Here is a 23,765-nt window from a genome sequence, read left to right on the forward strand (position 1 = left end):
ACACTATAAAAAATAAACGAACTAACCAGCGTCACCCGTAATGGTTATACGGTGATCAGTGGTGAAAGGGTTAACTAGAGGGCAATCAAGGGGTTAAAACATTTATTAGATAGTATATGGGGGTCCCTGTCGCTATAAAACTCTGACGGCGAACCTAAATATTTACGTCCCTAACTAGCATCACCAGCGACACTAATACAGTGATCAGAAAAATGATCGCTTAGCGACACTGGTGACAGAGGGTGATCAAGGGGTTAAAACTTTATTAGGGGGGGTTAGGGGGGTACCCTAGACCTACAGGGGGCCTAACACTCACTGCCCTGACACTGTAACTGTCACAAACTGACACCAATACAGTAATCAGAAAAAAAAAAAAAAAAACCTGCTTGGTGTCAGTTTGTGACAGGGGGGGGGGTGATTGGGGGGGGATCGGGGGGCGATCGGGGGGGGGATCGGGGTGTTTAGTGTGCCTGGCATGTTCTACTGTGTGTGTGTGTGTTGTGCACTCACATTTCAGTCTTCTCTCCTCGGCCCGGAACGGAAAATACCGAGCCGAGGAGAGATGACATCATTTCCTCTGCCTCTGTGTACAATACAGAGGCAGGGAAATGATCCCATTGGCTGAGAGCGATCGCGAGGGGGGGGCCACGAATGGATGGCCTCCCCCTCACCTCCGATCGCCGGGGGAGATTTGCCGACCGCCGCAGGCACCGGGGGGGGGTCCGATCGGACCCCCCACCCGTGGGCAGGCAAGGACGTACATACACGTCCTTTTGCCTGCCCGTGCCGCTCTGTCGACGTATATAGTCGTGCGGCGGTCGGCAAGTGGTTAAAGCCCTTGGGAACAATTTTTCTTGGTTCTATAGGCAAAACTTTTTTTTACTTAATTTTGGATAGAACAAAGTAGGGTTATAGCCCCTGTCAGATATTTTTTTTTCACCATCTGTGTCCCATTGCAGAGATTTCCCTTCATTTCCTGTCCCATAGCCAAACAAGAAGTGAGAGGAATTCCCTGCAAATTAGGGGAATTACTTAGGGACCCCCAGGTCACAAGAACTAGTGTCCCCTTTAGAAAATTCCCCCTCCATTACTTTTCTGGGGATAGCCCAAAAACTTCTCTTACTTTCAATTTCAATGATAACGATAAACAGGACAATAGAGAGGGTGAATCTCCTTAACAGGGCCACAGACAGCTATAAAAATGACAACTGTCTTCTAATCTCTCTCCGCTCTATCCAAAATGAAAAAAAGTTTTGCCTTTAGCTATACTTTAAAGTGTAACTTGACTTTTATTGAGAAAAAAAAAAAACAACCCCTTTTATGTGATGAATGTATATTAAAAGGATTAGATAATTTTGTTGCACTCAGACCCCCTCCTAGCTTTCTGACATCCCATCCATCTTTGAAGGCCCTAGTGTGGGGAGGGGATGAAGTCCTCCTCCATCCAGTATTTCCTCCCCCGATTCCTTTTTGTTTTGTTTTTTTGTTTTTTCTTTGCATTTTTGATGCTCAAATATCAAGGGGTTGGGAACAAGCAAGCCCCACTCCTTGATTTCCTCTAATCTTTGTAATACATTTATAACTTTTGACTCAATTGATCCATTTGTATTTTTTTTCTTTGCTTTTTTAATCCTAGTAATGTAATGCATTCACATAAGGCCTGGTTCACACCTATGCAGGCTGCAGTTTGCATATTCCGGGTGCATTTTGCGTTTTTCAATACATTTTTTTTTGATCCATTGAAGTCTATGGAACCAAAGATCAGAAAAAAGCCCTTTCCATAAAATGCACAGATGTGAACATAACCCATAGGAAACCATGTTAAATAGATTGTAGTGTATTTCTGCAGAACTGAAAACGCACAAAAAAAATGCAAAGGTGTGAACCAAGCCTCAGGCCCGATTCACACCTATGCATTTTTAGTGCTTTTTGCATTTTGCAGATTTGCACTACAGTCCATTTAACATGGTTTCCTATGGAACACGTTCTGTAGTGCAAATCTGCAAAATGCAAAAAGCATTAAAAATGCATAGGTGGTAATCAAGCCTTAGGCTCCATTCACACTAGCGCGTTTTTTGATGCATTTTGCATTTTGCAGAAATGCACGGGAATTTTTTAACATGGGTTCCTATGGAACATGTTCACATCAATGCCTTTTTGTTTCTCTGCATTTTTGGAAAGGGTCAGGGACTTTTTTTCATGCAAAAAGCAGCGTTTTGCATGTAATGGATTTCAATGGACAAGCATCAAAAACGCAAGTGCACCGTTTTTCTGCACCGTTTTTGCAGCGTTTTTGGTGCGTTTTTGATGCGTTTTTGCCGTTTTTTTTTTTTTTCATTTTTTTTTTTTTTCATTTTTTTTAAGACTGTAAAAAAAAACTGTAAAAAAAAAAAAAAAAAAACGCAAAACGCAAATCGCGGCAAAATCGCGGCAAAAACGCTGCTCAAAAACGTGGCAAGCATGAAAAAAAAAACCTCCAAAAACGCTCAAAAGCAACATGCATAGGTGTGAATCGAGCCTTATGCTGGCCATACACTATACAGAAAATCGGCCGAACCCATTTTCGAAAAACGAACATTCGACCGTGACCGCAAACGATCGTGCCATCATATAATGACCGATAAATTGTTCAGTGGACATGAATAAATAATTTTGTGTTCGTTTTTTTACATATACCTAGTGCAGACAGTTCGGACGGGAAACACATTAACCTTGCAATTTATCGTACGTTCGGCAGAAATTTTCCAAACTTCCCGTTCGTTTTTTTCCCACAAAAACGTCACAAACGATTATCGATTTGTGCCCATTAACTTGCCGAAAAATGAACGAAGTGTCTATACGAACGATTTTTCGGCCGATTTTTCGTATAGTGTATGGCCAGCATTAGGCTCCATTCACACTAGCGCGTTTTTTGATGCATTTTGCATTTTGCAGAAATGCACGGGAATTTTTTAACATGGGTTCCTATGGAACATGTTCACATCAATGCCTTTTTGTTTCTCTGCATTTTTGGAAAGGGTCGGGGACTTTTTTTCATGCAAAAAGCAGCGTTTTGCATGTAATGGATTTCAATGGACAAGCATCAAAAACGCAAGTGCAGCGTTTTTGCAGCGTTTTTGATGCGTTTTTGCCGTTTTTGTTTTTTTTTTTTTTTGTTTTTTTAATTTTTTTTAAATTTTTTTTTTAGACTGTAAAAAAAAACTGTAAAAAAAAAAAAAAAAAAAAAAAAAACGGCAAAACGCAAATCGCGGCAAAAATGCCGCAAAAATGCCGCAAAAACGCTGCTCAAAAACGTGGCAAGCATGAAAAAAAAACTCCAAAAACGCTCAAAAGCAACATGCATAGGTGTGAATCGAGCCTTAGGCTCGATTCACACCTATGCATGTTGCTTTTGAGCGTTTTTGGAGTTTTTCTTTTCAGAGCCCTTGCACACTGGGGCGGTTTGCAGGCGCTATTGCGCTAATAATAGCGCCTGCAAACCGCCCCGAAAGTGCCGCTGCTGTCATCCCAGTGTGCAAGCCCCGAGGGCTTGCACACTGGAGCGATGCGCTGGCAGGACGGTAAAAAAAGTCCTGTCAGCAGCATCTTCGGAGCGGTGAAGGAGCGGTGTGTATACCGCTCCTTTACCGCTCCTGCCCATTGAAATCAATGGGACGGCGCGGCTATACCGCCGGCAATGCGCCTCTGCAGAGGCGCTTTGCGGTGGTATTTAACCCTTTCTCGTCCGCTAGCGGGGGGTAAAACCGCCCCGCTAGCGGCCGCATACCGACGGTAAAACGCTGCTAATAATAGCGGCGTTTTACCGCCGCCGCCGCCCCCCGCCCCAGTGTGCAAGGGCTCTCAGGCTCCATTCACACTAGTGCGTTTTTTTATGCATTTTGCATTTTGCAGAAATGCACGGGAATTTTTTAACATGGATTCCTATGGAACATGTTCACATCAATGCCTTTTTGTTTATCTGCATTTTTGGAAAGGGTCGGGGACTTTTTTTCATGCAAAAAGCAGCGTTTTGCATGTAATGGATTTCAATGGACAAGCATCAAAAACGCAAGTGCACCGTTTTTTGCAGCGTTTTTGCCGCGTTTTTGCAGCGTTTTTGATGCGTTTTTGCCGTTTTTTTGTTTTTTTTTTTTTGTTTTTTTTTTTTTATTTTTTTAAAAAATTTTTTAGACTGTAAAAAAAACTGTAAAAAAAAAAAAAAAAAAAAAAAGAAACGCAAAACGCAAATCGCGGCAAAAACGCGGCAAGAACGCTGCTCAAAAACGTGGCAAGCATGAAAAAAAAACCTACAAAAACGCCCAAAAGCAACATGCATAGGTGTGAATCGAGCATCATGCTTGCCACGTTTTTGAGCAGCGTTTTTGCCGCGTTTTTGCCGCGTTTTTGCCGCGATTTGCGTTTTTTTTATACAGTTTTTTTTACAGTTTTTAAAAAAAATTTAAAAAATTAAAAAAAGGCAAAAACGCATCAAAAACGCACCAAAAACGCTGCAAAAACGCTGCAAAAACGGTGCACTTGCGTTTTTGATGCTTGTCCATTGAATTCTATTACATGCAAAACGCTGCATTTTGCATGAAAAAAGTCCCTGACCCTTTCCGGCTCGATTCAAACCTATGCATGTTGCTTTTGAGCGTTTTTGGAGGTTTTTTTTTCATGCTTGGCACGTTTTTGAGCAGCGTTTTTGTAGCGTTTTTGCGGCGTTTTTGCCGCGTTTTTGCCGCGATTTGCGTTTTGCGTTTTTTTTTTTTCATTTTTTTTTACAGTCTTAAAAAAAATTACAAAAAAAAAAAAAAAACGGCAAAAACGCACCAAAAACGCACCAAAAACGCTGCAAAAACGCTGCAAAAACGGGGCACTTGCGTTTTTGATGCTTGTCCATTGAAAACCATTACATGCAAAACGCTGCTTTTTGCATGAAAAAAAGTCCCCGACCCTTTCCAAAAACGCAGAGATACAAAAAAGCATTGATGTGAACATGTTCCATAGGAACCCATGTTAAAAAATTCCCATGCATTTCTGCAAAATGCAAAATGCATCAAAAAACGCGCTAGTGTGAATGGAGCCTAAGGCTGGATTCACACCTATGCATGTTGCTTTTGAGCGTTTTTGGAGGTTTTTTTTTCATGCTTGCCACGTTTTTGAGCAGCGTTTTTGCCGCGTTTTTGCCGCGTTTTTGCCGCGATTTGCGTTTTGCGTTTTTTTTTTTTTTTTACAGTTTTTTTTACAGTCTTAAAAAAAAAATTTAAAAAAAACCGGCAAAAACGCATCAAAAACGCACCAAAAACGCTGCAAAAACGGTGCACTTGCGTGTTTGATGCTTGTCCATTGAATTCTATTACATGCAAAACGCTGCATTTTGCATGAAAAAAAGTCCCTGACCCTTTCCAAAAATGCAGAGAAACAAAAAAGCATTGATGTGAACATGTTCCATAGGAACCCATGTTAAAAAATTCCCGTGCATTTCTGCAAAATGCAAAATGCATCAAAAAACGCGCTAGTGTGAATGGAGCCTCCTATGGAACATGTTCACATCAATGCCTTTTTGTACCTCTGCATTTTTGGAAAGGGTCAGGGACTTTTTTTCATGCAAAATGCAGCACTTTGCATGTAATAGAATTCAATGGACCAGCATCAAAAACGCAAGTGCACCATTTTTGCAGCGTTTTTACAGCGTTTTTGCAGCGTTTTTGATGCGTTTTTGTTTTTTTTTTTATTTATTTATTTTTTTAAAACTGTAAAAAAAAAAAAAAAAAAACACAAAACGCAAAACGCGGCAAAAACGCTGTAAAAATGCTACAAAAACGCTGCTCAAAAACGTGGCAAGCATGACAAAAAAAACTCCAAAAACGCTCAAAAGCAACATGCATAGGTGTGAATCGAGCCTAAGGCTCGATTCACACCTATGCATGTTGCTTTTGAGCGTTTTTGGAGGTTTTTTTTGTCATGCTTGCCACGTTTTTGAGCAGCGTTTTTGTAGCATTTTTACAGCGTTTTTGCTGTGTTTTTGCCACGCTTTGCGGGTTTTTTTACGCAAAACGCATCAAAAACGCTGTAAAAACGCTGCAAAAATGCTGCAAAAAACGCTGCACTTGCTTTTTTGATGCTGGTCCATTGAATTCTATTACATGCAAAACGCTGCATTTTGCATGAAAAAAAGTCCCTGACCCTTTCCAAAAACGTAGAGGTACAAAAAGGCATTGATGTGAACATGTTCCATAGGAACCCATGTTAAAAAATTCCCATGCATTTCTGCAAAATGCAAAATGCATCAAAAAACGTGGTAGTGTGAATGGAGCCTCATAGAATTCAATGGACCAGCATCAAAAACGCAAGTACAGCGTTCTTACCGCATTTTTTGACGCGTTTTGTGTTTTTGCGTTTTGTTTTGTTTACACTGTATACAGTATAAAAAAAACTGTAAAAAAAACTAACAAACCGCAAAACGCGGTAAAAACGCCGCAAAAATGCTGTAAAAACGCTGTTCTAAAATGCGGCAAGCACCGCAAAAAACACTGCAGAAAAGCTCAAAAGCAACATGCATAGATGTGAATTGAGCCTAAGTGATCATTTGATACATCTGACATAGCCTTGCTTACATCATTTAATAAAATATTGTGAAAGAAAGTGGAGTTTACCTTTTAACATTTACTGTACATGTCATACTAGCTAAAATTTATACTTACGACAAAGGTCAGGGTTCCTCCAGTTAACACATACTCCCCTTTCAAGGCAGGAACGTGCATACATTGCAACAGATGAACAAAAGCCAAGATATTTCCCTTCCATATCACACACACATGCTTCTTCAATACACTTTTCATAAAAAAATGTTGGATCAACCTAATTTTTTTATAAAAGAAAAATACACTTTAAAATAAACCAGAAAGTGCACCTTAAAAATATGGAATGCACAGACTATGGACATTAAATTAGTTATATATATTTAACAAGTAGTAAAAACAAGCCATCGCTGACCTCTGTAGCTGCAGGCAACATGAAGTAATTAAACCTTAGAGTTCTGGGGAAACAATTTTTCATTTTCTATTATATTATTTACCCCAAATTAATATAACTATATCCTCTAGCGATAAATAATACTAAACAGTATAAGCAGCCGTATTTTAAAAAAACCCTGTGTCAAATACCATTGGTTAAGCTAATCTCACTTGAATACAGCCCTTAGAAAATAAACTGTTATACATAAAAGTGTGCATGGTGCTTATTTACCCTACTTGAGAGAGCTGGGCAATAAATATCTGTTAATGTATGTCCATTAAAGGTGGCAGGCTGCACTTGGTGAATATACAGTACATAGCTGGTTGACAAGAAACACAATTGAGGTTTTCTGAGGAGCTGATTACGAAAATCTCTTTATGAACACATTGTTTATAAGACACTGTTTATTTTGTCTAGACCCCTTTTACACTGGGGCCACCCATGCGTTAGCGGTAAAGCACCGTTCATTTTAGCGGCACTTTACCGCTGTTTAAGCGGTGCTTTTCGGCCACTAGCGTGTTGCGGCCCATTCATTGCAATGGGCAGGGGCGTTTTGGGAGCACTGTATACAGCACTCCCAAACCGCCCTAAAGATGCTGCTTGCAGGACTTTTTCTAATGTCCTGCAAGCGCACCACCCCAGTGTAAAAGCATTCGGGCTTTCAGATTAGGGCGGCATGGGAGACAATTTTCAGGCACTATTTCTAGCGCTAAAATGCCTGAAAACTGCCTTAGTGTGAAAGGGGTCTGAGGGATTCAGTGGAGTAGATGTCTGTTTGTGTTTAAGTTTGCGACTAGGTCCTATTCACACCTGAAATTTTTGTAGCTAAAAGCGCAAACATACTCAGCAAGCAAGAACCTATTGTATTCAATAGCCCCTGTTCACATCTGAGCATCCTGTCACTTGTAGCTGGTTCAACTATATTTCAGGCAGAATTGAGCTTTTTTTTTTTTTTCAGCCCCATAAACTTTTAATAGAACGTTTAAAAACGATTGATTCAAGAATTTTTTTTTCCCAGACGTTTTATGCCCCTATAATAACTAATCTCCTCCGCCTAGTGATGCCCCTTGGCTAAAAACAAAAAGCCTAAAGCTTGAATACACCTGTAAAACTCCTGCAATACTCTTCTAAAAATGCCTGTATACATTTCCAAAAATGCTTAGAAAAGCTCAACTAAAAACCCCCAAAAATCACTCTACTCAGCCTTATGTATAAGGGTTCATGCACACTGGGCATATAAAATGCTACATATACAGGTATATATGCAGAGAAGAAAAAAAACCTGACCAGAATCACTTTGACTCACTTTGAGAGGAGCTTTTTGGCAGAGAAAAATGATTGATAAATGCACCTAAACGCACATAAACATGGTGTTTAGCAGTGTTCTGTGTTTTCAGGTGTACAATAAAGTGGTTGTAAACCTAGTAACACTACTTTTTCTACACCACTTTTACCTACAGGTAAGCCTATAATAAGGCTTACCTGTAGGTACCGTGAATATCTCCTAAACTTGCACAGGTTAGGAGATATTCACTGTATGCGCTTGTGCCGACGTCATCAGCGCATGCGCATTGCCATTTTTTCAGAGCCTGTGCCTTGACCGGCGGCTCCCAGGCGCATGTGCGGAAGTGACATAATCGCGGCTCTGGCCAATCACAGCGCCGGAGCCCGCAAACCCGGAAATAACTCTGGGAGACATGTCGCCAGTCACAGCGGTGTGCGGGGACCACTACAACAGCGTCGATCTAAGGTAAGTATTTCATGTGATGCATACTAGCTCATTATGCCTTTGTTTTGTAGTTTTTTTTGGGGGGGGGGTTGAGTTTACAACCGCTTTGATGAAAGTGAAAAATGAGCAGAGGGGAATGTTTAGGAAAAAAATGAAAATTTATATCAACACTTACCGTAATTTTCCTTTCCTGATAGGCTCCATGGCAGCATATGTGTGGGTTGACCCCGCCTCCATTACCCAATTACCCAATAGGAACCCTCCCTATAAATTTCAGCTGTGAGCTCCTAGCCGTGTTTCGTAACTAGCCTACTCCAAGTATTGGGAGGGAGTCCTGCTGCCATGGAGCCTATCGGGAAAGGAATATTACGGTAAGTATTTGATATAAATTTTCCGTTTTCCTGACAGGCTTCGTGACAGCATACGTGTGGGAAATAACTCGCCAAACACACCCGGGTGGGCACAATGCTGAGCAAAGAAAATAAATTTATTTAACACTGTCAACTGACAGCACTTGCAAACCAAAATTAACGGATGACAAGGCGGCTGGTTCAACACAATAGTGGGAAACAAAAGTATTAATAGATGACCAAGAAGCCGCTCTACATATAACTTCAGGCGCGACATGACGAGAAGCCGCCCAAGAGGTTGAGATACTCCGAGTTGAGTGTGCAGTCACTGCCTCTGGAGGAGCCAAGCCCTTTGCTTTATAAGCCTTTTGAATGGTCTGTACTATCCAAGCAGAAATAGATCTAATTGAGGCACGTTTCCCTTTATTTTTTCCGTGTAGAGGAATGAAAAGAAAGTCTGTTTGTCTAAAAGATTCCCGTAACTTCCAATTATTGACTCAAAGTATGTCCCACATCAAGGGGATGGACATCTTGACCCTCTGTTGTCCCAAAGGTAGTCAACACAATTTCTTGATTTTCGTGAAAAATAGATGTCACTTTAGGGTTTGAGCCCAGCATGGGAATTAATCTGCTCTATCTGGAAAAAAGGTCAGGAAAGGCTCTTTTGAACCTAAGTTTCTGATTTCAGACACTCTTTTGGCTGAGGTTACTGCCAGCAGGAAGACGGTCTTGAGTGTAAGGTCTTTGACTGATAGAGGTTTGTCAGGATCTGTTCCAAGCATGGAAAGAAAATCTAGAACAAGAGGAAGATCCCACTTAGGGAACCTCGGTTTTCTTTGAGGTCTTAGCCTGATAGCACCCTTGAAGAACTAACGAACCAGGGAGTGGTTAGCCCATGAAATTCCTGTAAAGGCCGAGATGGCTGATATTTGTACACAAAGTGAACTTACTGCTAGAGGCAAATCCAACTCTGTTTGCAGAAAGCTAAGGATATCCTGGACTTCTGGAGAACCACAAAGATTAGGTCTAGAGGACATGTGTTCTGTGAACTTGGACCAGACACGCTTGTAAACTCTATTAGTGCTCTTTCATCTGTCATTAAGAAGAGTCGAATGGCTTCTTCTGGACAACTTAAGACTTCAAGCCTTCCCCTCTCAAAAAACAGACCCTGAGGTGTAGGTGAGCTGGACATGGATTCAGGGTTGTGCCTTGGGACAGAAGATCTGGCCTAAGAGGCAGAGGAATTGAATCCTGATAACTGAGGAGTGTTAAGAGGCCTATTGGGCCAAAATGGTTTTACTGCTATGACTTCCACCTCCTCTGTTCTGAGCCTGTGGAGAAACTGGAGTATCACAGGTAACGGAGGGAAGGCATATACCTCGCTGAAACTCCAACGGTCCATGAGGGCATCTATCCCATAGGCTTGGGGATCCCGGAACTTCGAATAATACTTGGTCAGCTTGTAATTGCATAGGGATGCAAAGAGATCCACTTCTGGAGACACTCCCAGTGTTAGGAGCCATTTGAACACCTCTTTGTGTAGGGACCACTCGTTGTTGTCCACTTGAACACAAGATAGAAAGTCCGCCTGTACGTTCTGAACCCCTGGAATGTAGACTGCCGAAATGTTGGACAAATTCTTCTGAGCCCAGCTCATAATTGGCTCATAATTGGCTCCACCTCTCGTAGGAGAGACCAGCTGCGAGTTCACCTTGCTTCCTTATGTAAGCCACCGCGGTTGTATTGTCCATCACTGAGGAGTTATCAGATGGTGGAAAGACCTGAGCACCTGAAAGGCTGCCCGCAGCTCCAGTGAGCTCCATCTGCCCTGAGCTACTTCCGATAGGCAATGGGCGCCCCAGCCCCAATTGCTGGCATCTGAGGTTATTGTAACCCATGTGATGGGAAGGATTGAATGGCAGTTGCGGAGATCTTTCCCTTGAAGCCACTAAAGGAGAGACTCTCACATGGATGGAGTGAGAAGAATGTGCTGACTCTTGCTAGGAGAATCCCATTGTTGGAGAAACCCTTTTGGAATGGACAAGTGTGCCATTGTGCCCACTTCACCATGGGAATGGTGGCTGCCATTGTGCCAATCACCTTCAGACATTGAAGAGCGGATCCTGTCCTGGATCACCACAATATTCTCCTCGGGTAGCGAGAAGGTGCCTTCCAATGTGTTGAAATGGGCACCTAGAAATACAAGAGACTGAGTTGGATTCAGGTGACTTTTCTCTAAATTCAGGAGCCATCTGAACTCTTGGAGGGTGGAAATTACTAGACTCCTGTCTTGACGGTCCAGAAATCCCAAATTGAGGCCGCCCAAACATGCCGGGAGTGGAGAAGGCGAGCCCCCACCTGACATGTTTGAGCGGGCCCAATTTCAAAAGGACTTAGTGGAGTCCTGGTTACCAGAGGAAGCCCTTTTTGTGGGCTTTTTAAAAGAGGACTGCCTGGATTTCCAAGATCTTGTAAGTTTATGACCAGGCCTGTAGCTGCGCGCTTCCCTTGCACGGTCGGGGTTCTGTGTTCTTGAGAAGGTGTGTTTTTGGTTCTTTAAACGCCTATCCTGAGGGAGGAACCCCGACTTACCACCCGTGGCCCGGGTTATGGGGCTATCAAGTTTGTTGCCGAAGAGAGACGTGCCCCCAAAGGGAATACGGCACCAAGCTTGTTTAGAAGCTGGAGGAGAGCCCCCGCGAACACGAACCCCCCCCATGGGGCTCTGGAAAAATTAGCTGCTCAATCTAAAATACCCAGGCCTATTCTTTATCCGAGTTTGGGCCTGAACATGGACAAAAGGTACCTTTGGGATGGGGGCAGTGGCCAACTGGAAAGTTACCATCCATGTTCCAGGCATGTGGGTTTTGTATGGTTTGGGAAGGGGGGGCACATGCTTTCTGCCCCTTTTTTCCTGACTAGCCAAGCTGTATTTCTGGATAAGAGTCTGGTATGGATTGGGGGATGCTATTTTTGTGGGTTTTTTTTAACATGGCTTTTCCCTTAAATCAGTAGTAAAGCGCTGGGTGTTTTTTTTTTATATAACCTCAAAGGTAATGTCATAATGTGCTAGGATGCATACCAGCACATTATGTTAAACATACATGAAAACAAACCCTTCCAGCTCCACGATGTCAACGCTGCAGGCACTTCTATCGTCACCCGGTCTTCCTTCCTGGTTAGCTGGCTTTGGTTGTGTGACTGGCCGGAGCCGCGATGGTACCATTCCCATGCATGCATGCAAGATCTGCCATTTACAGCACAGGACTCTACAGGAATGGCCCGGGTGGTCGTTTCTTCAGTGCGCATGTGTCGGTGATGTCAACAGCTGCATGTACATTAAATATCTCCTAAACGGTGCATGTTTAGGAGATATTACAGTATCTATAGGTAAGCTTATTATAGGCTTACCTATAGGTAAAAGTCAGAGATGGAAGTTTACTCCCACTTTAAAAATCTATACCAGACCCTTGTCTAGGAAAATTGTCTAATACGGACCCAGTCCGCACTAAATGTTATTTTTTAAACATTTTTTGCATTTTTACACATCCATCATAGCAGTTCCCAGGTACTCTTTCTTTTTTTTGCCTCAAAGTTGCAAACTGGTCTTGAAAAAGACCAGAAAAAAGTACTAGATATAACTTCTATAGATTTCACTAGGATTCAAGCAGTATGTTTGAGGTTTGAAAATTGTTTGGAGTGTCTGGTGAATGTCCAGCAAACTGAACTTTGGTTGGCTGATCACTATATCTAACATAAACACAGTAGGTCCACAGTAAAAGGGGAGCGAGCAGAATTCTGACATTTGACTTTGACAATTTCACTGTATCTCTTGTAAACATTTAGGTTAAATTGCTACAAATTACAGCTACAGAGGTCAGCGAGGGATTGTTTTAAATCTTAGTTACTGTTTGTTAAGAACATGTAAATCTTTAAATCCTGGATATAATTAAACTTTAAAAGGTAATTGCAGGTTTCGATAAAATCCACAACCATCCTGGTTGAGCCAAAGCAATAAGAATGTATGTGTATATAGTATAGGTTGCTGCATGGTTCACTCCTAGGGTGTTTAAATTCATGTTTGTGGTCACATGACTGCTGATCACTCAGTTCTTGGTGTTCACTGAACAGAGAGCAGTAGCTGTCAAAGTCCTTAGAGGCTGAGCCAGCTGCAAGTCAGGCATTTGGGATGGCTTTAGCCTGCTGTCAGCTGAATTTGGGTCCCAGGAGTGCAGATATAAGTGCAGTCCTGTGACTCAGAAAATAAGTATGACCAAAAAAAAGTTTTGGCCATACTTCTCCTTTAAGGTGCTTTGTTTCTAATGGTAATATTAGTTATCAAAGGAGCATGCATACTGATCTTTGTTTATATTGTTTGCTAATAATTAGTTATATGATTCTGAACCTATTTTACTATAGTTAAGAGCTAAGAATGTATATCTGTCTTTCCCTGATTTCTGTAATTAAATTCACAGCTTTTTTTTTTAGGTGGCAGGTGGCTTGGTACAAAGGATCTTGCACTTGTGGTTTAAATTTACGCAAAGACTATATGATGCCATGTGAGGTTTTCATATATCTGCACAGACAAATCCTCTGTCTTTCAACCAGTGCATTGCTAAATTCCTTCCATATAGGCAGCTCTTCAGGGTGCCATGCAGTTGTAAAATTGCAACATGCTTTGTGTGTTAAAGTGCTTTGTGCATTGTTTAAATTATGTAATCTTACCCACGAAATTTAACAATTCAGGAATTTAAAGGCTTTATTTTTCCACCCCACACTTGCAGCATTCTAAAACCACTCCATGAAAATCATCTACTAGCATTATAACATCCCTCAGCCACCATGTATAAAAATGACATAACATGACATGCATAAAATATGGGCAACCAATTACAAATACCACCCTTATAAATTAATAAAGCAATAATAAATGTCATCATCTAAGTAATGAAAGCATTAAGGTTGCAGTGAAAAGGAATTTGCTTAATATAATTTGTCAAAGAAAGAATACATTCAATAAAAGATTGCAAATAAAAGAAGAAATAACGAGAAACAAGACCCTAAGCCACTTTTACTGCATAAAAATATTAAGATAAAGCTACCAAATGGGAACTTGAAGAAAGTACAGAGTGATCAACCACAAATTAATGCAAAATGCAATATTTAGTTAGATGATTGCTGGTTATATATATTTCATAGATCATTTCACAAATTGTATTTTATAACGCACTGGAGTTGATTTACTAAAGAGTAGAGGTTGTTCACTTAGTAAATTATATGTTAATTTAGCTTAGTATGTGTAATATTTACCCAAACCTGTGAAAGGGAACTTTAAAAAAAGGATTTATGTTTGCAAGTGATTGGTTGATTGAAGTGAACACAGCTTCATCTCATTCAATAAGATCAGTGAACATTTACTTATTTTCTGTCAACTGTCTCTAATTCTTTAGACAATCAACCCAAAGCTCTTTCTCTCTCAATTAACAATAGTGTAATAATGTTCAATAGCTGTCCCCAACAAAGTTCTCCATATTGATTGGTAGTCCTAAAATATCACAATTATGTAAGATGGAGTTCTCAGGCCGAGGACACCTGGCAGTAGATGTGGGGCTGGACTAGTGCTCCTGTTTTCAATGTAAATGTTTTTACAGAGGACATCAATATGTAATCAAAATAAAAAGTAGGCAAATACAACTCACTTTTGAGTGACATTCTTTAAATAACTCTTCCTTCATTATTTGACATTTTCTTAATGCCCAAGGCTTACAATTAGGATTTGCATCACATGGGGATTGCTGGACCTCTGTGTCCGGACATGATGGATCATCCTTATAACTGTCTCCTAGATCCAGTGCACTTGTAACCCTGCTGTCACTTCTAGCAGTAAAATCATCCGTCTTATCGTAGTTGTTGTTACCACAGAGTCCACGAACTTTACCCTGATATTTAAAAATAAATATACAAGCAATGCATATATTTCTATTCTATGTGAAATCATGTTTTAGCCATAACAGCTTAACTGTATGATAAAGTAGATGTATTTTTACAAAAAAAGGCTAGCAAAAATGACTGAAGTGAAATTTTACCTTCAAATATAATCATGTTTAATCCTGAACTGAAATTACAAATGGTGCCTCATCCCTAACTTAAATATGGTTAAATAATGTGGAACGGGACTTTGTGGGTACCAAATAACGATAAAAAAATGCTAAAAAAGAATGCCTTTATTCACAAAACTTTAAAATGTTAACATACATGTTACCATACATTACTCAGCCTTCAACAAAGAATCCAAAAATGTTAGAGTATGGCCTCATATATTAGTGTTCAATATAAAGTAAGAAAGTACCATCATCCAAATTGAAATAAGGAGAACTGAAGGGGTGGAAATGTGAGGGCAGTTGCTGATGCTGACCAGAACACATAACCCCCCAGAGTGGTTAATGGACTGTCTCGGTACTGATACAATGACCCAAAGGTTTATGATAAAAATTCAAATTTTAATAAATGCAAAGAAAAATCAACAAACAGAAATAATTAAAAAAATACACCACAAATAACGGACTACTAACGGGTTCCCCATTAGTATAAAGCATCCAAAGCAGCCAAAAAAAAATAAAAAATAAAAATTTGATTTAAAAAAAAAAAAAAAAACAAGAAATATAATAAAATAACAAAAAAATAACCTATTTACCTGATAAAGATAAATTTTCTTTGTTGAAGGCTGAGATTGTTAGGAGAGCCCACTATCTTAGATCTTTTCTGTAGATACTTTAGGCGAGCCCCCTTTTTTTTTTCTTTTTTTCTTGTTTACTATATTGTTACAGCAATGTGTGGGCAGTATATTATATTGATTTCTTTTTATATATAATTTTTGGTAGGTCACCTCTCCAGTTGCTTGTTTAGAAGGTGTTGGGCTAACTTCCCTTGCATCTTATACAATCCAGTTTTCAGGGCCTCTTTTAGATAGACATGTGCACTGCCAAAAAATTAGTTCGTTTTCGTTTCATTCGTTTATTTATTTTTTTTTTCATTTTTTTGGGTCATTCTTTATGATCGCAATTCGTAAATTCGTACAATCGTACATTCGTAAATTCATACATTCGCACATTCGTACAATCGTAAATACATAAATTCGTACATTTGCACATTCATAAATTCGTACATGCGTAAATTCAAAAATTCGTAAACTAGAAAATGAGTATATTCGTAAATTCGTACATTTGTAGATTAGAAAATTCGGAAATTTATAAATTCAAAATTTGAAAATCCAAAAACCCAAAAATTCGAAAATCTGAAATAGTAACTAACTATTAAATTATAGGTATTGTAATTTCCTTTCAAATTTGGCTGTTAGTGAACATAACAAATACGAATTTATCCGAAATTACAAATTATCCGAAATAACAAATGCTGATTCTAAACAAATGGAACAGAACAAATTAATAATCGATAATAATAATAAAAAGTTTTTATTATTATTATTGTTATTTATTATTATTAATTCATTACGTTCCATTCGTTTGGATACGGCATTCGTTATTTCGGATAATTCGTAACTTCGGATAAATTTGTATGTGTTACGTTCACTAACAGCCAAATTTTAAAGGAAATTACAATACTATAGTGGGGACGGAAAGTATTCAGACCCCCTTAAATTTTTCACTCTTTGTTATATTGCAGCCATTTGCTAAAATCATTTAAGTTCATTTTTTTTCCTCATTAATGTACACACAGCACCCCATATTGACAGAAAAACACAGAATTGTTGACATTTTTGCAGATTTAATAAAAAAGAAAAACTGAAATATCACATGGTCCTAAGTATTCAGACCCTTTGCTGTGACACTCATATATTTAACTCAGGTGCTGTCCATTTCTTCTGATCATGCTTGAGATGGTTCTACACCTTCATTTGAGTCCAGCTGTGTTTGATTATACTGATTGGACTTGATTAGGAAAGCCACACACCTGTCTATATAAGACCTTACAGCTCACAGTGCATGTCAGAGCAAATGAGAATTATGAGGTCAAAAGGAACTGCCTGAAGAGCTCAGAGACAGAATTGTGGCAAGGCACAGATCTGGCCAAGGTTACAAAAAATTTCTGCTGCACTTAAGGTTCCTAAGAGCACAGTGGCCTCCATAATTCTTAAATGGAAGACGTTTGGGATGACCAGAACCCTTCCTAGAGCTGGCCGTCCGGCCAAACTGAGCTATCGGGGGAGAAGAGCCTTGGTGAGAGAGTTAAAGAAGAACCCAAAGATCACTGTGGCTGAACTCCAGAGATGCAGTCGGGAGATGGGAGAAAGTTGTAGAAAGTCAAGCATCACTGCAGCCCTCCACCAGTCGGGGCTTTATGGCAGAGTGGCCCGATGGAAGCCTCTTCTCAGTGCAAGATACATGAAAGCCCACGTGGAGTTTGCTAAAAAAACACCTGAAGGACTCCAAGATGATGAGAAATAAGATTCTTTGGTCTGATTCGACCAAGATAGAACTTTTTGGCCTTAATTCTAAGCGGTATGTGTGGAGAAAACCAGTCACTGCTCATCACCTGTCCAATACAGTCCCAACAGTGAAGCATGGTGGTGGCAGCATCATGCTGTGGGGGGTGTTTTTCAGCTTCAGGGATAGGACGACTGGTTGCAATCGAGGGAAAGATGAATGCGGCCAAGTACAGGGATATCCTGGACAAAAACCTTCTCCAGAGTGCTCAGGACCTCAGACTTGGCCGAAGGTTTATCTTCCAACAAGACAATGACCCTAAGCACACAGCTAAAATAATGAAGGAGTGGCTTCACAACAACTCCATGACTCTTCTTGAATGGCCCAGCCAGAGCCCTGACTTAAACCCAATTGAGCATCTCTGGAGAGACCTAAAAATGGCTATCCACCAACGTTTACCATCCAACCTGACCGAGCTGGAGAGGATCTGTATGGATGAATGGCAGCGGATCCCCAAATCCAGGTGTGAAGAACTTGTTGCATCTTTCCCAAAAAGACTCATGGCTGTATTAGATCAAAAGGGTGCTTCTACTAAATACTGAGCAAAGGGTCTGAATACATAGGACCATGTGATATTTCAGTTTTTCTTTTTTAATAAATCTGCAAAAATGTCAACAATTCTGTGTTTTTCTGTCAATATGGGGTGCTGTGTGTACATTAATGAGGAAAAAAATGAACCTAAATGATTTTAGCAAATGGCTGCAATATAACAAAGAGTGAAAAATGTAGGGGGTCTGAATACTTTCCGTCCCCACTGTATAATTTAATAGTTAGTAATAGTTAAGTTATTATTAGTTAATTACTATTTCAGATTTCCGAATTTCCAAATTTACGAATTCACTAATTTACTAATTTACAAATTTACTAATTCACAAATGTACGAATTTAAGAATTTACGAATGTACGAATTTTCAAATATTCAAATTTATGAATATTCGGAAAAATTTGTTAAATGGGTTTTTATTCATTTGGATATTTCCGAATTAATGAATTTGTCGAAATTCGTTAAAAATTGAATTCGTAATGAAACGAATTGCACATGTCTAATGTGCATCCTCTCTCTTTTTGTACCAATGCTTGTTTGGGTTTTGTGTAGGTAACTTTGTATGTAAGAATTTGTAAGTGTTACTTCTCTTCTTCTATTTGTGTTCAGGATATGTTATTAGTACTTATGTATATTTAAATTTCAGAATATACTGTTTATCTTCTGATGAAGACTCTCTATATACTCTTCATATATAGTGATGGGCTTGGGCGCATTCGGATCTAACCCGTCAGGAAGACGTCACTGCACACCACCAATCAAAGGCAGTGAGGCATTTCCCAACTGGCAGCTGCACATACACACGCTGCCTATGATTGGCAGCGTGTGCAGTGCAGGCTTCCAAGCGTGTTCGATCTGAACATGCCCAAGCCCATCACTATCCATATATGAGATGCAGATAACCATTGATGTATTTCATTGTAATCTTTTATATGGTAACATTTTCAAGTTTTGTAAATAACTTTTTTTAAATCTTTTATCGTTATTTGATACCCACAAAGTCCACATTCTTTAACCAAATTTACCTTCACACATAGACAGAAACTTTGAGAAACTTTCCAATACATGCAGTTAAGTTAAAAAAAAAAACTTGACAGCACAGGTTTCAGATGCAGCATTATTTAGGCCATCAGCAATATTACCTACCTGAGGATTTGGTGTATGGTGTGTGCCCTAAAAAAAACTTCAAATAGTACTTTGGACATATACCTTACACCCTATTTCTCTTCCTCCATTGCAGCTCTTGCCACCAAATGTGACCTGTCAAATGACACCAAAGACTTGCTCTACTCTGCTAAAACAAAGCTTCCAAACAGCGTACACAACACTGTTCAGAAGCTCTATTGAGAAATAGCATGTAGCAACATGTGGTATTTACTTTAATTTTACTGCAGATTAATGGAGAGGCTTTGATCAGCATATGATGTCAGTTAAAGCAACTCTAACAGCATGTTCCTATTTATGTTCCTATTTAACACTAATCAACCCTAGTTAACTGCTTCTTCCTTTTCTCTCCTAATTCTTTTTCTGCTGATTTTTAAGATTTTTAACTGACATTTTTTATTTAGTGTTGCATTAAAAAGAAATACATATTGCTTTTAAAACAAAATCATTTTTGCAAGACAATATCATTGAAGGAAAGCCTTGTTTATCCTGAAAAATTATGTATGTATTATTTTTTGTTGTTGTTTTTATCTGCAATGCAAATATATGTTAAACATTAGGAGGTGTATGGCAGTTTAAGTATGATTTTACATAAAATACACACATTCATGCAGGAGAAAATACAATGAGAGCAGTTCTGACAGTGCTCCTCTCAAACATGAAAGCCGCAGTGTTGTTTGTCAACCTCTCCTTCCCTTTTCCCATTCAAAATGCTTTGCATTCTATAAAAGCATTCTGTTAATAGGTACAAGAAGCAGAAGGGTAGACAAATGACAGTGAGAGCCACAGCTCTCCTGTCTCAGTGCTGGAAGTATAGGGAGAACTATTCTATCCAGCTTGATTGAATGTGTAAATATTATAGTAATGATAAGTGTATGTACAGTATAGTATAGTTTCATACATGACTTAACACTTAAAGTAAAACTAAATTCAAAACATTTTTTTTCATTCTGTATAGAGTAAGGGAGGGTTTTAATCCCTGTCAGCTTTTTTTTTTCATCTGTGTCCTACTTGGGAAATTCCCCTTCACTTCCTGTCCCATAACCAAAACAGGAAGGGAGAGGAAATACCACCAGAGTGAGGGGATCCCTGGTTGCCACCAGGGTCACTCGAATAAGTGTCCCCAATGAAGATTTCTCCTCTATTTCTATTCTGGTGACAACCCAAAATGTAGGATTTAACTGCACTTTCATGCTTGGTGATAACAGTAAACGGGTCAAATTGAGAGGATGAATCTCCCTAATGGAGGCACAGGCAGTAATAAACATCAGGCAGTTGTTCTAATCTTTCTCCACTGTATTCAAAACAAAAAAGTTTTGCCTTTAGTTATACTTTAACTTATATTTATACTGCAGATTAAAAAAAATAAAAATTCTGCTTTAATGGAAGTTATTGCCAAATCAAAAGGCCAATAGCAAAAATTGAAAATTAGCTCCAGTTCATAAGGATTATACAGTTTCAAGAGTTCAGATGATCAAAGAAGTTCTTCAACCTAGAAAAAAAATAAAAGTCAGCAGCTACAAATCTTGTAGCTGCTGACTTTTAGTAAAAGGACACTTGTCTTTCCAATGATCTAGCACCATCCATACAATTTCTTTACCAGTGTTTGGGTCCCCGGCACCAACATGTTGCACAAAATATAACTGGATACTAATATTTATAGGTAAAGTTGATCCAGGGAGTATTTGATTGCCTCTTGGGAGATCAGGAAGGATTTTTTTTTTTCCCCCACTGGAGTAATTTGCATCATGCTTTATTGGGGTTTTTTGCCCTCCTCTGGATCAACTGTGATCATAGGATTGTATATATGAATGTTTTCTATTTGTTTGTGTGTGTTTTGTTTCTTTTTGTGCTTTTTACTAAATTTGTCTTTTTTCAACCAGACTAACAAAGTAACTGTGGGAAGCTGGTTGTGGTTCCTTGGCTTCCCACTGAATATGCACAAGCCGCTATGTGCTTTGTGAATGGTTCCACAGCCTTCTGGGATCTATGAGGCGTCCCAGAAGGTAGTGGGTGGGGGGAAATTCCTGTGGAATCCTAAAACTAGGTACCCAATCCCCCTAAAAAAGTATTATGTGCCAAATGTAGAAGAAGAGGGAGGATGATTACATAAAGTGGATTTAGGCATCTGTTAGTATTTCTTTTTCAAAACGCCTAGCCATACTGTAATGTTGTTAACAAAAAAGACTTTGGGGTTTGTTGTCTACTTAATTCTGTCAGTATGGTAATACAACACACTACTTGCTAGTGCTATCATAAAACACATATCTAGGTACAATTATTTAAACAATAACACCTAAAAAGGAAACACAACTTACAGCCATCTTTGAGCTACACTTTACTGTTATGTCGGTTTTTTTATCCCATGTTACAACAATTCCCACGTCAAGACTGATAACCAGGAATAAGCCAAGATTTGTAATAGAAAATGTATTTTCTGTGTTTTTCTGTGTGTTTATCAGTGAGCAATCTTGGGGAATTTCTGTTCTGGCTTTCCCATCTTGAAGGGTGATTGTCACATCCTAAAATATACATAAAACAATTTTAGTTTTTAGTAAAAGTATTTATCTCAAATAATCGTGCTTGAAACTAGTTCTGTGAAGAAGCATTTTACACAGATTCAACACATCGGAAGAATAGTAATAGATAAATGGCAAAATGTAAAAAAAAACGTGGGACTATAATGAATCCAAGAATATATGAAGCTGGGATTGGTGGCAAATGAATAAAAACTGTTCTAAAACATGTTAAGAAAATAAAAGGGGGCTGGACATGGGTTTGTTTGTTTGTTTTTTCTCTCCCTATCTCTGTCCCTGTCAAGTATATTTCATGAGATATATGATATTGTCTTCACCGCTTATATATTGATGTGCTTTATACATGATGTTTTCTTTTATGGAATGATGTATCAATCTACTCTATGAAATTAGTATATTGTCTGTATTATTTATCAGCTATAAGATGTATTAATACTGCAAAGTGGATCCTGAAGAAGCTCCTCATTTGGGTGAAATGCGTCGATCCGCATATGCCATATCATGCATTGATGCACAGAGATTTGTCTACAGTGATAATATAATATGTTTTTATGAGGTTTCATTTTACCTTTGTAAAATGTGGATATCTTTTATATTTTGAGGCACTTTAAAATCCCCCTTTTTCCACTAATCTCCTTTGGGGGAGGTATAGGGACTATTTCTCTATAAACTCTGTTTCATAAAGAGGGTGGTGCCAGTTTTATCATACAAGGTCTCCCCCATCGAAATACCCACTTTAGAAAATAAATGATGATTAAAGCTGCATTAAGTACATAAAAGTATATAAAAATCGCAATAGAGGGTTAGAAGGAAAATAATAATATAAAGAATGTCAGTAGAAAAAGAAACATACTACTCTCAAGTAAAATTAGGTCCCTGACATCTCCTAATCTCTTCTCAAAACAAGTCCAATTTCCCATCTCTTAACAATCAACGGTAAAATGTAAGGTTGTTGAGCTGATATGGTTGCCATTATACACCTGCTTTTTGACCTCTACTTGGTATGATAAATTCTTAACCTCCCTGGCGGTATGATTATTTCGGATTTTAGGTGCTGAAAGCGGTACCATTATTTTGCATGGAAATTTGGCGTTTTATATTGTAGGTCTGTAAATCTTAACAATAACACACTTAAATCTGTCCAAACCAGAGTCTAGTAGATATCCCGGGTATGATAAAGTTTGAAACACAAAAACATAAATTATAATATAATAAATAAAAATAAATAATTTAAAAAAATTTAAAAAAATAGTAATAAAATAAATTTCCCCACAATTCACTATCGCTCAATTCTGCAAGTGTTCTAATTTACTATCGCTGTTTTCTAGCTGGTCTAAAGCCACATTTGACGTAAAGGGACACTTTTTGGTTGCTATGGACAGTCTCCAGTTTCCAGGCAGAAAGAACAGTGTATATCATGTAAAACTGCATGCAGGGCATGGGCCAGAGCACTGGGGACAAAAGGGATGTGAAATCATTTCATACAGTACTGTAATCTGTAAGATTACAGTACTGTATGTGTTATGATTTTGACATTTTTTTTAATTTGCTGCCAGGCTCCGCCCCCATGCGTCGCGCCGCTCGCAGGGAACGGAGCCTGGCACGGAGAGGCTTCGGAGGAGGACACAGCCCTCGGACACTGCGGGGGACATCGCAGGATCCCGGGGACAAGGTAAGTAACGCCGCCCCAGGATCCTGCAATGCGATCCCGAGTGTGGCTCGGGGTTACCGCTAATGGTACTGAATTTTAACCCCGAGCCACACTCGGGAAAACCGCCAGGGAGGTTAAAGGCTCAGTCCACCTTTTACAAAAAAATATTTTCATATGATCCTGAAAAACTTTGCACCAACAATTGGGGATCATAGATGCAATGACAAGCTCTTGCAGACTCTTCCTTTAGCTTTATTTCTCTACCAAGGTACAGGCTTGCGGTTAGAAAG

At 39.2% G+C, this 23,765-nt stretch overlaps 1 protein-coding gene across 1 annotated transcript in view; it reads right to left on the reverse strand.

Moving 5' to 3' along the window:
* Window positions 1-23,765, reverse strand: part of LOC141133942 (mucin-19-like) — a 253,631-nt gene that overhangs the window by 59,651 nt on the left and 170,215 nt on the right. The window contains exons 23-25 of the mRNA XM_073623553.1: window positions 21,606-21,809; window positions 14,775-15,014; window positions 6,684-6,840 (exon numbers count right to left, since the gene is read on the reverse strand). Coding sequence (XP_073479654.1) covers window positions 6,684-6,840; window positions 14,775-15,014; window positions 21,606-21,809 — 601 coding nt within the window. The remainder of the gene's footprint in view (window positions 1-6,683; window positions 6,841-14,774; window positions 15,015-21,605; window positions 21,810-23,765) is intronic.

This window comes from Aquarana catesbeiana, linkage group LG03 (assembly GCF_042186555.1).
Source record: "Aquarana catesbeiana isolate 2022-GZ linkage group LG03, ASM4218655v1, whole genome shotgun sequence".
NCBI classification, from domain to species: Eukaryota; Metazoa; Chordata; class Amphibia; order Anura; family Ranidae; genus Aquarana; species Aquarana catesbeiana.